Here is a 14,226-nt window from a genome sequence, read left to right as displayed (position 1 = left end):
AATTCCTCAAGGATCTAGAACTAGAATTACCATTTGACCCAGGCATCCCATTACTAGATACATACCCAAAGGATTATAAATCATGCTACTATAAAGACGCATGCACCCGTATGTTTATTGCAGCACTATTCATAATAGCAAATACTTGGAATCAACCCAAATGTCCATCAATGATAGACTGGATTAAGAAAATGTTGCACATATACACCATGAAATACTACACAGCCATAAAAATGGATGAGTTCATGTCCTTTGTAGGGACATGGATGCAGCTGGAAACCATCATTCTCAGCAAACTATCACAAGGACAGAAAACCAAACACCGCATGTTCTCATTCATAGGTGGGAATTGACAATGAGGTCACTTGGACACAGGGCAGGGAACATCACACACCGGGACCTGTCATGGGGTGGGGGGCTGGGGGAGGGATAGCATTAGGAGAGATACCTAATGTAAATGACAAGTTCATGGGTACAGCAAACCAACATGGCACATGATACCTATGTATCAAACCTGTACGTTGTGCACATGTACCCTAGAACTTGAAGTATAATAATAAAAAAAATTGATGTTGGCGTGGATGTGGTGAAAGGGGAACACTTTTACACTGCTGGTGGGAATGTAAACTAGTACAACCACTATGCAAGACAGTGTGGAGATTCCTTAAAGAACTAAGAGTAGATCTACCATTTGATCCAGCAATCCTACTACCGGGTATCTACCCAGAGGAAAAGAAGTCATCATACGAAAAAGACACTTGCACACGCATGTTTATAACAGCAGAAATCGCAATTGCAGAAATATGGAGCCAGCCCAAATGCCCACCAATCAACAAGTGGATAAAGAAAATGTGGTGTATATATATATACATACACACATGCACACAGATATACACACACACTGTGGAATACTATTCAGCCATAAAAAGGAATGAAATAATGACATTCGCATCAACCTGGATGGAATTAGAGACCATCATTCTAAGTAAAATAACTCAGGAAGAGAAAACCAAATGTCGTTGTGTTCTCACTTATAAGTGGGAGCTAAGCTATGAGGACACAAAGGCATAAGAATAATACACTGAACTTTGGGGACTCGGGGAAGGATAGGAGAGAGGCAAGGGATAAAAAACTACACATTGGGTACAGTGTACACTGCTCAAGTGATGGGTGCACCAAAATCTCAGAAATCACCACTTAAGAACTTATCCATATACCCAAATACCACTGTTCCCCAAAAGTCTATTTTTAAAAAGGAATAAGAATCCATTTTTTTTAAAGGCATAGAGTGGCTGAATAAACAAGACCCATCTCTATGCTGCCTATGAGAAAGGCACTTCACCTATAAAGACATGCAAGTTCTATGTGCTGATGAAAAGAACACATATTCTTCAGCAGTTGGGTGAAATGTTCAGTAAATGTCAGTTAGGCTTTACATTTCCATGCAACCAGAAAAAGATATTCCATGCAACTGGAGACCAAAAAGAGCAGGAGTAACTACACTTAAATCAAATAAAGCAGACTACAAATCAAAGACTGTAAAAAGAGACAAGGTCACTATATAATCATACAGGGGTCAGTTCAGCAAGAGGGTGTAACAATTATAAATATCTATGTACTCAACACTGGAACTCCCAAGTACATAAAGCAAACATTAATAGATCTAAAGGGAGAGACAGAAAGCAACAGAATAGCCGCAGGAGACTTCAACTTCCCATACTTAGTAATGGACAGATCATCCAGACAAAATCAACAGAGAAACATTGGAGAGTTCAACTACAAACTCGACCAGGCCTTAGTGACACTTACAGAACCTTCACCCAACTGCAGCAGGTTACATGTTCTTTTCATCAGAACACAGAACATTCTCTGGAACAGATCACATCTTAGGCCACAAAACAAGTCTTAACAAATTCAAAAAGATAGACGACACTATCAGGTATATTTTCTGATCATAATGGAATAAAATTAAAAATCAACAACAAGAGGAAACTTGGAAAATACACACACACGTGGAAAGCAAACAACAGGCTTCTGAACAACCAATGGGTCAGGTAAGAAATTAAGAAGGAAATTTAAAAATCTCTTGAAACAAATAAAATGAAAACACAACATACCTAAATCTATGAGATACAGCAAAAACAGTACTAAGAGGGAAATTTATAGCAACAAAAGCTTGTATCGAAAAAATAGAAAGACTTCAAATAAACAACCTAACATTGAACTTCAAGGAACCCAAAATTAGTAGAAGGAAAGAAATAATAGAGACCAGAGCAGAAATAAATAAAATTGAGGCTAAAAAAATCAAAGAATCATTAAACGATTATCAACAACTATACACCAACAAATTGGAAAAGCTAGAAGAAATAGATAATTTCCTAGACACATACAAGCTACCAAGCACAAATAAAATGAGGAAACAGAAAGCCTCAACAAGCTAATAATGAATAACAAGGCTGAAGCCATGATAAAGTCTCCTGTCAAAGAAAAGCCCAGGACTTGATGGCTGCATTGCTGAATTCCAACAAACATTTAAAGACAATTTAACACCAATTCTACTCAAGTTCTTCAAAAAACTTGAAGAGGAGAGAATATTCCCAAACTCATTCTACAAGGCCAGCATTACCTCGATATCAAAATCAGACAAAGACAAAACAAGAAAAAAAAAGAAAACTACACACAGTATCACTAATGAATGTAAAGGCAAAAATCCTCAACAAAGTAGTAGCAAACCAAATTCAACAACACATTAAAAAGATCATTCACCATGGTCAAGTGGGATTTATCCCAGGAATGCCAGGATGGTTCAACATATGCAAATCTATAAATAAACCATATGGTAATTTCAATAGATGCTAAAAAAGCATTTGATAAAATCCAACATTTTTATGATAAAAGCTCTCAACAAACTGGGTATAAAAAGAACATAGCTCAAAACAATAAAGGCCATATATGGCAAACCCACAGCTAACATATTGAACGAGGAAAAACTGAGAGGCTTTCCTATAAGATCTGGAACAAGAAAAGGATGCTCACATTCACCACTTTTATTCAACATAATACTGAAAGTCCTGCCAAAGCAATTAGGCAAGAAATAAGGGCACACGAATTGGAAAGGTATTAAGTCAAATTATCTTTGTTTGCAGATCACATGATCTTATATTTAGAAAAACCTACTGACTCACCAAAAAGCTCTTAGAACTAATAAATGTACTCAGTAAAGTTGCAGGATACAAAATCAACATACAAAAATCCATAGCATTTATATACGCCAACAGCAAGCAATCTGAAAAAGAAATCAAGAAAGCAATCCTGTTTACAATAGCTACAAAGAACATAAAATAGCTAGGAATCAATTGAACCAAAGAAGTAAAAGATCTATACAAGGAAAACTATAAAACACTGATGAAAAACATTGAAGAGGGCACACAAAAATGGAAAGATATCCATGCTCCATAACTGGAAGAATGCCATTAAAATGACAATTATACCCAAAGCAATTTACAGACTCAATGCAATCCCTATCAAAATACCAATGACATTTTTCATAGAAATAGGAAAAATAAACCCTAAAATTTATACAGAACCACGAAAGACCCTGAATAATCAAAGCAATTTTGAGCAAAAAGAACAAAGCTGGAGGCATCACACTACCTGATTACAAAGCGTATTATTAATACAAAGCTACAGTAACCAAATCAGCACGATACCGGCATAAAAACACACAGACCATGCATGGCACAGAATCAATAACCCAGATATAAACTCGCAAACTTATAGCCAGCTCATTTTCAACAAAGGCACCAAGAACATACAATGGGTAAAGGACAGGCTTTTCAATAAATGGTGCTGAGAAAACTGGATATCAATATGACTGGGAAAACTGGATATCCATATGAAGAAGAATGAAACTAAACCTCTATCTCTCACCATACACAAAAATCAAACAAAAATGGATTAAAGACTTAAATCTAAGACGTGAAACTATGAAATTACTAGAAGAAACTCTAGGGGGAAACACTCCAGGACACTGGTCTGGGCAAAGACTTTTTTCCGTAAGACCTCAAAAGCAGGCAACCAAAGCAAAACCAGACAAACGGGATTACATCAAGCTAAAACGCTTCCGTGAAGCAAAGAGAATAATCAACAAGTTGAAGAGACAACCCACAGGAGAAGAAAGTATTAGCAAACTATTCATTTGACAAGGGATTAATAACCAGAATATATAAGGAGTTCAAACAACAATATAGCAAAAAACCCAAAGAATCCAATTTTAAAAATAGGCAAAGATCTATTTCAAAAGAAAGAGATATTTCTCAAAAGACATAAAATGGCCAACAGGAATATGAAAAAAATGCCCAAGATGACTAATTGTCAGAGAAATGCAAATCAGACCCACGAGATAGCATCTCTAGTTAAAATGGCTTTTATTAAAAAGACAAAGAATAATGGATGCTGGCAAGGATGTGGAGAAAAGGGAACTCTCGTACACTGTTGGTCAGAATATAAATTAGCACAACCACTATGGAGAACAGTTTGGAGGGTCCTCAAAAAACTAAAAGTAGAACTACCATATGATCCAGCAATTCCACAATACTGGGTATATATCTAGAAGAAAAGGAGAGAGACAGCTGCACTCACGTGTGTATTGCAGCACTAGCCAAAATATGGAACCAACCTCAATTTCCATGAATGGGTAAGAAAATGTGGTATACACAATGGAATATTATTCAGCCATAAAAATGAACAAAATCCCATCTTCTGCAGCAACATGGATGGAACTAGATGTTACTATGTTAAGTGAAATAAGCCAAGCACGGAAAGACAAATACTGCATGCTCTCACTCATACGTGAGAGCTAAAGAAATGGATCTCACGAATATAGAGAGTAGACTGGTAGCTACCAGAGGCCAGGAAGTATAGTGAGGAGAAGGGCATGAAGACAGGTTCATTAATAGATATAAATATACGGTCTGATGGAAGAAATAAGACCTAGTATTTGATACATCAGTAGGCTGACTATAGCTTACAATAACCTATTACGTAATTCAAAATAGGTAGAAGAGAATAATTTGAATGTTTTTAGTGAAAAGAAAAGACAAATATTTAAGGTGATGAATATGTGAATTACACTAATTTGGTCTTTACAAATTATATGAAAGCATTAAATTACCATAAGTGCCCTCAAAATATGTACATTATACAAATACAAAAGTAAAGTTATTTTTAAAAAGCTAAGTAAATGTAGTATTAACTTTAAAAAAAAATAATAATTTCAGCTTGGTATTAGGAACAGATTTTGGCCGAATGCTCACTCATTCACTTCAATGAACAAATAACTACTGAGTGGCTATAAAGTAGCAGGCACTGTTCTAGGTGCCTGAGATACCACAGTGAACAACAAGAGTCCTGAGCTTACAGGGAAGACAGGGATTTGGGACCAGGCTAAAACCACAAATGTGGAATTTAATTATTGATTGGTATACAGATGATATTGAAAGGCGTGATTCTGTATGAGCTCACCAAGCAAGTGAGTTTAAACAGGAAAGAAGTCACGGAACCAAGCCTGCAAGCGCCCCAAGGTTAAAAGTCATGAAGGTAAGTGGGAACTAACAAAGTAGACTGAAAAGGAGGAGCCTGCGTTGTAGGAGGAAATCCAAGAAAAAGTGATAATCCAGGAATAAAGGCAGACTTTTCTTACTACCTTTTCAAAGATACATAGAAGTAACATCCTGAAGTGGAACTTGAGCTCTGGAGGCAGAAGAGCTAGGCTTGCATAATAGTTCCTCCAATTATTATTGGAGAATCTGGAGTGTTCAACCACTATAAATTTCAGTTTTCTCAACTATAAGGCAGGGAAGATGATAAACACTTATTTCACTGGGTTATGAGAAAAAAATGAAAAAATACAGGCGAAAAGTCTAACTAGTAAAGTGCTATATAAATTAGTTTGTATTTTAAATTACAGTGTGTTCTTAAACATTTCTAGGTAAAGATGGCAGAGTGAAGCAAAATCACACAAACAGTCCCTTAGATGACTCTCAAAACAAAGTTTTTTAAAAGGTAAAATACTTCACCATTTACTAAACAGTAAAGAATTATAATTGCATACAATAAACTTTGAAAAGTAGTAACCAAGAATAGGAACACAGATTGTAGTCAAGAACTGAGATTCCTGGTGGCTCATGCCTGTAATCCCAGCACCTTGGGAGGCTGAGGCAGGTGGATCACGAGGTCAAGAGATTGAGACCATCTTGGCCAACATGGTGAAACCCCGTCTCTATTACAAAATTGTTAGAACTCTACTACGCTTTAATTTGTAGAAAAACAGACAGGGGAGGGGAGAGGAAAGAAAGGAAAAGAACATATGAAAGACAGATAAGACAAAGTATCCATCCTGGAAGAAAACCTAATAAAAGTCTCTATAAGTCCTTTGCAATAGAAAGTAGCATTATAAGTTCAATAAATGTGATCAAACCTGATGATAAAAATACAGAATGAAATGAAAAATGAAACTACAAAGCTAAGGAAACAGAGAACTGTAACAACATCATTACAGATACAATAAATAAAATCAGAAACAAAGGAATTGAATCAGGTTGGTTGTGGTGGTTCATGCCTGTAATCCCCAGCACTTTGCAAGGCAGAGGCAGGCGGATTGCTTGAGCCCAGGAGTTTGTGACCAGTCCGGGCAACATGGCAAACCCTGTCTCTACGAAAAAATTAGCCATCATGGTGGCGCATACCTGTAGTCTCTGCTATTTGGAAGGCTGAGGTGGGAGGATCACCTGAGTCCAGGGGGTCGAGGCTGCGTGAGCCGTGACCACACCCCTGCAATTCAGCCTTAAAAAAAGGAATTGAATTGTCTACAACTAAACATTGGCAGAATTTTAACTGTAGAACAGAAAGCAAGTATTATAAACCCTGACAAAGTTAAATTCACAAGTGAGAGAGTAGTGGAAGAGTGGCAGGAAGGGAGGGTTGAAAATCCTCCATCTCAGGCCGGGCGCGGTGGCTCAAGCCTGTAATCCCAGCACTTTGGGAGGCCGAGATGGGCGGATCACGAGGTCAGGAGATCGAGACCATCCTGGCTAACACGGTGAAACCCCGTCTCTACTAAAAAATACAAAAAACTAGCTGGGCGCGGTGGCGGGCGCCTGTAGTCCCAGCTACTCGGGAGGCTGAGGCAGGAGAATGGCGTGAACCCGGGAGGCGGAGCTTGCAGTGAGCTGAGATCCGGCCACTGCACTCCAGCCTGGGCGGCAGAGCGAGACTCCGTCTCAAAAAAAAAAAAAAAAAAAAAAAAAAAAAAGAAAATCCTCCATCTCTCATGGCAAGGCATTAATTAATGCTACTAACAATTTGAACATAATACAAATGAACAGAAACAACATGACTACAACTTTGAATTGTTTTCTATAATTATTTTCCTCATAATGATCTTTTAGTAACTACTATATTTGATGGTACGAAGTACTTGTTTCAATGTACTGTCTTCCATTTTACTTTAATTTTTGTTCTAATTCAAATGAAATTAAAGTTAATACTTTAACTTAAAAGTTATATGATCCCATTCTTATCAAATGTTTTCTCTCCCTCTCATACCTTCCCCCCAACTTCTCCTCTCCCCTGCTCATTTATCCAGCTATCATTCTCCATACATCGTTCTTGAATACACATAAAGATGCCTGGAATGGTGTTCACCAAAGTTAAAAAGCAACAGCTTTTTAAAGTAGGTTGTTGTTGCTGTTGGTTAGAGACAGGATCTCACTCTGTTGCTCAGGCTGGAGTGCAGTGGCATCATAATAACTTGTTGCAGCCTTGAACTCCTGGGCTCAAGCAATCCTACCACCTCAGCCTCCCAGGTAGCTGGGACTAGAGGTGCACCTCACCACACCTAGTTAATTTTTTTCAATTTTTTTGGTAGAGAGAGGGTGTCTTGCTTTGTTGCCCAGGCTGATCTTGAACTCTTGGCTTCAAGCAATCCTCCAGCCTAGGCCTCCCAAAGTGCTGGGATTACAGGTGTGAGCCACCATGCCTGGCCTGTTTCTTTCTTTTTACGATTTATTTTCTTCTTTATTTTTTGCTTATTACTAAAATACATTAGGTTTTACTTTTAAATAATGCAAAAATAAAGTCACTGTTCTTAAAAAGAGAGAGGGAGACAAGGAGGGAGGGGATATTCTTTTATTATGGTCATGTTAGTTTATTCGAATGAGGAATAACCTAGAAGCTGTCCATCCTCCTTACTCTCTAAAAATCAAAGGCTGAATCCTTGATACTAAGACAAGATCTCCTGACACCAAACATGGTGAAATTTACAAGTCTATTAAATAATTAATAAATAGAACACAGACACCTTGTCTCAAGGATGAAAAAAAGGTAATGGCTATATCTTCATAACAAGTTACTTTATGGATTGCTCTTACATACCTTGATGGAGCTCCTATTTACTTTTTTGTGGTTCTTAAGGAACTACAGAAGAGTTTTGGTTCTAAAGCCTCTGCTCACCTAATCTCAGGACACTCTGCAAAGTAGGTGGCAATGCAGCCAAAAGCAGAAATGGTTCCAAGCTGAGTTCTGTACTAGGTCTCCATTCAGAGAATTCTAGATGGTCCCACCTTCTTGGCCCTTCATCTGTTAGTTTTGTGCACAATGTCAGAACAATGTGTAAGACCCACATTTGTAGTGTTCTGAGAGGCACAGCTGACCACACACATAGTGTCAAACACGTGTATGAAGAGATAAATGTGATGGTTCTACTAAAAAGCACAAAATGAAACCCAACTTATCAATAGTCTTGTACTATTAAATACTGAGATCAATATATTCTATACATAAACTTGCTTAAATGATTTTGCACAACTCCCAGATCGATTAGTAGTGAAAATAAACAAGTCAATACATAATTTAAAATGTCACTTTTAAACATGAAATTTGCCATGAAAGACAGCTTGGCCCAGACTAATTTTCAAAATTACATCAGTTTTAAAGGCAGTGACACTCAGTGATAAAAGGTACAAGAAAATACTTCTGTCAGAGCTTACTACAGAAACTTTTCCTGCTTCCAGCAGAAAACTGTTTGGAAAGCCATTGCCTGGTTTCTACAGCTGGCAAGACCCAATGTATTCCACACACAATGGAACCTCAATTACTAACTTCACATTTTTATGTTTTAATTCTGCCTTTCAAGAAAACGCACTTAATCTGGATTGTAAATTATCAGTAATACTTTTGTACTTCACTGAGAAGACCGTAATTTTAAGAGGCTCGTCCTCACATCTTCAATAACTTTAGCCCCAGAATGAAGTAAGTCAAAATAGTTTTCACTCAGTTTTACAAAATTTAGTTTTATATACTTACAATGTGGAAAAGGAAAGGTGCATGCATGTCTGCAAGGCATACGTAAACATCTTATTGATAACTGTTGCAGTTTTCCTTTTAGCATGCTAACTAGAATGTTTGACAGGGTTAAGGATGTGGTTATGAACAAATGAGGGCATGTTTGTTGTAAAATGCAAAAGCCTAAGGCCAATCTTATACTTCTGCTGTTCCACTCCGAGAAACCAAATGTGACCTGGGAGATCTATGTTTTCCAACCTCCTTTTAGCATTAGAGTACACAAGAGCATTAATTTGGACCTGGACACAAAGACTTATTTAATTCAGTTATTAACCAAGATCTCTCTGCTGCCTTTCTTCACCAGCCATTCTACTGCAGGTCAGTTTTTTTGTTTTTCATGGGGTTTTTTTTGGCTTTCCTTCCCCTTCAGAAAGATCTGTTTCCATTTTATACTTCAGTAACCCATCATTATTTACCAGCGTTATCCCCACTTGTTGCTCTTGAATTCCTTCCTGCACAACACTTGGACAAGCTGAATATTGGCAATATAAATCTGGATTTTCTTAAATACTTCAAATTTCTAAATCAGTTACTAATAAAACTTTTATTTATTTTGTTATGGTTTGATATTAAAAATATTCATTTTGATCAACTATCTCTCCACATTAAAATATTTTACTTAATGAAAAAAAGTGATAAAGTATAAACATTTATGAAAACATTATTTTCTAAATAAAGCTACCTCTAGTCCCCTGTGTGAAAAAGAAGTTTCATCTCAGATCTTCCCAGTTCCTGGTCATCAATTTTTTTTTTTTTTTTCCGAGATGGCATCTCGCTCTGCTCACTGCAACCTCCGCCTCCTAGGTTCAAGGGATTCTTCTGCCTCAACCTCCCAAGTAGCTGGGACTACAGGCGCGTGCCATCACGCCTGGCTAATTTTTGTATTTTTAGTAGAGACGGGGTTTTACCATATTGGCCAGGTCGGTCTCAAACTCCTGACCTCGTGGTCTGCCTGCCTTGGCCTCCCAAAGTGCTAGGATTACAAGCATGAGCCACCATGCCCAGCCTCAAATTTTATATATATATATAATATATTATATATATATATAAATTTTTTTTGTAAAAATAGGATGGCCATGGTGGCTCATGCCTGTAAAAAATTCCAGCACTTTGGGAGGTTAAGGCAGGTGGATCACTTGAGGCCAGGAGTTCGAGACCAGCCTGGCCAACTTGGTGAAACCCCATCTCTACTAAAAACAAAAAAATTAGCCAGGCGTGGTGATACACACCTGTAGTCCCAGCTACTCAGTAGACTGAGGCACGAGAACCACTTGAATCTGGGAGATGGAGGTCGTAGTGAGCTGAGATCCCACCACTGCCTTCCAGCCTGGGAAGCAGAGTGAGACTGTGCCTCCAAAAAAAAAAAGAAAAATTTGTAAAAATAGGTGAAAAATATTTTGACTTTCTCACATACTAAACAGACTGTCTCGTGTACCACAGATGCACACAACTCACTTTGGAGATTAATGCTGTTTGGAGATTAATTAATGGCAACACACATTAATCACTAGAAAACCACTTTCTCTGTAACTGAGCTTCCCTCTCATATATCCAGGTTAAGAACTTTCCCTCTCCACTTCTCACCGTAATACCCAAGAAAATACATTGTGGTGTAGCATTCATTTGAAATGAAAAGCAATTAAAAAAAAAATCGCTAACTCACATCTCTGGAGAACTTGGCTGAGGTTGTCCCGCATTGTGTCTCTACATTTGGGAAGAGTATGTTCATTTGTTTCATGGATCATATTCTTCAAATTTTCAAGAACTCGCATTTCTCGAAGACCACGCTTTTCCTATTAAAAGAAAGTAAATGACTAATAAATATGGTGTCTTTTTCTTTTTTTTTGTTTTTGAGATGCAGTCTCACTCTCTCACCCAGAGTGGAGTACAGTGGTGTGATCTCAGCTCACTGCAACCTCCACCTCCCGGGTTCAAGTGATTCTCCTGCCTCAGCCTCCCAAGTAGCTGGGACTACAGGCTACAGCCACTATGCCTGGCTAATTTTTGTAATTTTTTTCTTTTAGTAGAGATGGGGTTCCACCATATTGGCCAGGCTGGTCTCAAACTCCTGACCTTGTGATCTGCCCACCTTGGCCTCCCAAAGCGCCGGGATTACAGTTTGGAGCCACCATGCCCAGCATATTGTGTCTTAAATCTTAGTAATTACTTTCTAAGATATCCACCCAGGTTTTGGTTGTTAGGTTATGACTTATTACTGAAAATTTATGCATAAAATTTATGCCTCATAACCCAGAGGCATTTTTAAAATTATGAAATGCTCCAAAAGTTGCAATATGAGTAATATTTTTATAGCAATGTTAAAAAATTGGCAAGAGAAATACTAAAAGAACCAGAAAAATGGCCCAGATTGCCACATATTTTATTAGAAGGAAATTAAACACCCCTGATCTGATCTTAAATTTCATTTTGTCATTCTTACTATCATATAGCTTCTATTATTATGTGCTATATTTTTTATCTGATTCCTTTTTTTTTCTCAAAATAAAAATGGGTAGTAAAAGTAATATGTAGATACTTCCCTATATAGAAAAGAACACTGAAGGCCTGAGGCTATTATCATTAGAAAGACCTCCTCATACGGTTGGCCCTGGCTTGGGGCTGGAAACTTGACTAGTAAACAGTTCCCTATGTTGGTATAAAACCCTTCCATAAATTACAAAAGTGGTTCACTGTGCCTGAATGGTTTACACCAAGCTTGTCCAACCCGCGGCAGATGGGCTACAAGCGGCCCAAGACGGTTTTGAATGCAGCCCAACACAAATTATAAAACTTCCTTAAAACATTATGGATTTTTTGTGTGACTTTTTCTTTTTTAGCTCATCAGCTATTGTTACTGTTAGTGTGTTTTACGTGTGGCCCAAGACAATTCTTCTTCTTCCAGCGTAGACCAGGGAAGCAAAAAGATTGGACACCCCTGGTTTACACAAACAATGTGATTAATGTTGAATACCTCTTTCCTTCTGGAAGTCTGAAAATGTACATGCCAGGCAGAGGATGCCTCCTTGACCAGTCCCCAGTAAAACCCCTGGACACCTAGGCTCAAGCAAGCTTCCCTGTAAGATTACACTTAACATGTGTTGTCACAACTTGTCACGCATCCTGTGTGACTCCACGGGGGGAGGACTCTTGGACACTTCTACCTGGGTTCCTCTAGACTGCTTCTACCCGGGTTCCTCCAGACTGCTTCCCAAGCACCTTTTCCCTTTGCTGACACTGCTTTGTACTCTTTTGCCATAACAAAGCTTGCCACAAGTATGGCCATACGCTGACTTCTGTGAGTTCTTCTAGTGAATCACTGAACCTGCAGGTGGTTTTAGGAACTCCGAAAACATCTCCATTACAGAAAGTAGAGCAAAACCACCCTCCCTGCCCAAAATGAGGGTGGGCTATACTTAGTAACTTGCTTCCAAATAATAGAACAGGGAAAGGGAAAAATATTAACATCATAGTAGAGAAAACTAGCAACATGATAGTTGAGAAAACCAGCAAATGCAGTAATACCTCAACCAAGCCAAGAAGGTTCATATTATCAGTGGTGTCGTGTTGATAGCACGCACTCCTTGATATAATGTGATAAGGGTACTTTACCTTTGTGGTATTCTTTCCCAATACCCAAAACCCCAGTCTAGTCATGAGAAAAACAACAGACAAATCCAGATTGGATACCTAGCCAGTACTCAAGACTTACGTAAAGGTCATAAAAAATAAGGAAAGGCTGAGGAACTGTCACAGACCAAAGACTAAGGTGGCATGATGATTCAATGCAATGTGGTACCCCAGATTAGATTCTGGAACAGAAAGGGGACTGTAATAGAAAAACTGGTAAAATTCAAATAAAGTCTGGTGTTTCATTAACAGTAACATATCAATGTTGGTTTCTTAGCTTTTACAAATGCAGCATGGTAATATAAGAAATTAAATAACGAAAGAAAGTGGGTGAGGTGTTGATATGGTTTGGCTGTGTCCCCACCCAAGTCTCAACTTGAATTGTATCTCCCAGAATTCCCACATGTTGTGGGAGGAACCTAGGGGGAGGTAATTGAATCATGGGGTCAGTCTTTCCCATACTATTCTCGTGATAGTGCATAAGTCTCTGAGGGACTTATCATGGGTTTCCACTTTTGCTTCTTCCTCATTTTCTCTTGCCACCACCATGTAAGACGTATCTTTCAGGCCAGGCACGATGGCTCACGCCTGTAATTCCAGCACTTTGGGAGGCCGAGGCGAGTGGATCACGAGGTTAGGAGTTTGAGACAAGCCTGGAAGCCTGGCCAACATGGTGAAAGACATGGTCTCTACTAAAGATAGAGACAGGTCTCTACTAAAGATACAAAAACAATTAGCCAGGCGTGGTGGCACGTGCCTGTAGTCCTAGCTACTCAGGAGGCTGAGGCAGGAGATTCCTTTGAACCTGGGAGGTGGAGGCTGCAGCGAGCCAAGATGGTGGAGGCTGCAGTGAGCCAAGATTGTGGAGGCTGCAGTGAGCCAAGATTGTGCCATTGCACTCCAGCCTGGGCGACAGAACGAGACTCCACCCCCCCCCCCCAAAAAAAAAAAAAAAGGAAGTGTCTTTCACCTCCTGCCATGATTCTGAGGCCTCCCCAGCCATGTGGAACTGTAAGTCCAATTAAACCTCTTTTTCTTCCCAGTCTTGGGTGTGTCTTTATCAGCAGAGTGAAAACAGACTAGTACAGTAAATTGGTACCAGTAGAGTGGGAGGTTGCTGAAGATAGCAGAAAATGTGGAAGCGACTTTGGAAATGAGTAACAGGCAAAGGTTGGAACAGTTTGGAGGGCTCAGAAG

At 38.7% G+C, this 14,226-nt stretch overlaps 1 protein-coding gene across 3 annotated transcripts in view; it reads right to left on the bottom strand.

Moving 5' to 3' along the window:
- Positions 1-14,226, bottom strand: part of BLOC1S5 (biogenesis of lysosomal organelles complex 1 subunit 5) — a 53,970-nt gene that overhangs the window by 20,980 nt on the left and 18,764 nt on the right. For 2 of the 3 annotated variants that reach the window (XM_005554083.4, XM_074038891.1), the window contains exon 3: positions 11,066-11,195. The exons of the other annotated variant lie outside the window; for it this stretch is intronic. In XM_005554083.4, coding sequence (XP_005554140.2) covers positions 11,066-11,195 — 130 coding nt within the window. The remainder of the gene's footprint in view (positions 1-11,065; positions 11,196-14,226) is intronic. 3 annotated transcript variants of the gene reach the window in all.

Source organism: Macaca fascicularis, chromosome 4, assembly GCF_037993035.2.
Source record: "Macaca fascicularis isolate 582-1 chromosome 4, T2T-MFA8v1.1".
Lineage (NCBI taxonomy): Eukaryota > Metazoa > Chordata > Mammalia > Primates > Cercopithecidae > Macaca > Macaca fascicularis.
The sequence above is the reverse complement of the archived record's forward strand: the minus strand, read 5'-3'. Positions and strand labels throughout refer to the sequence as shown.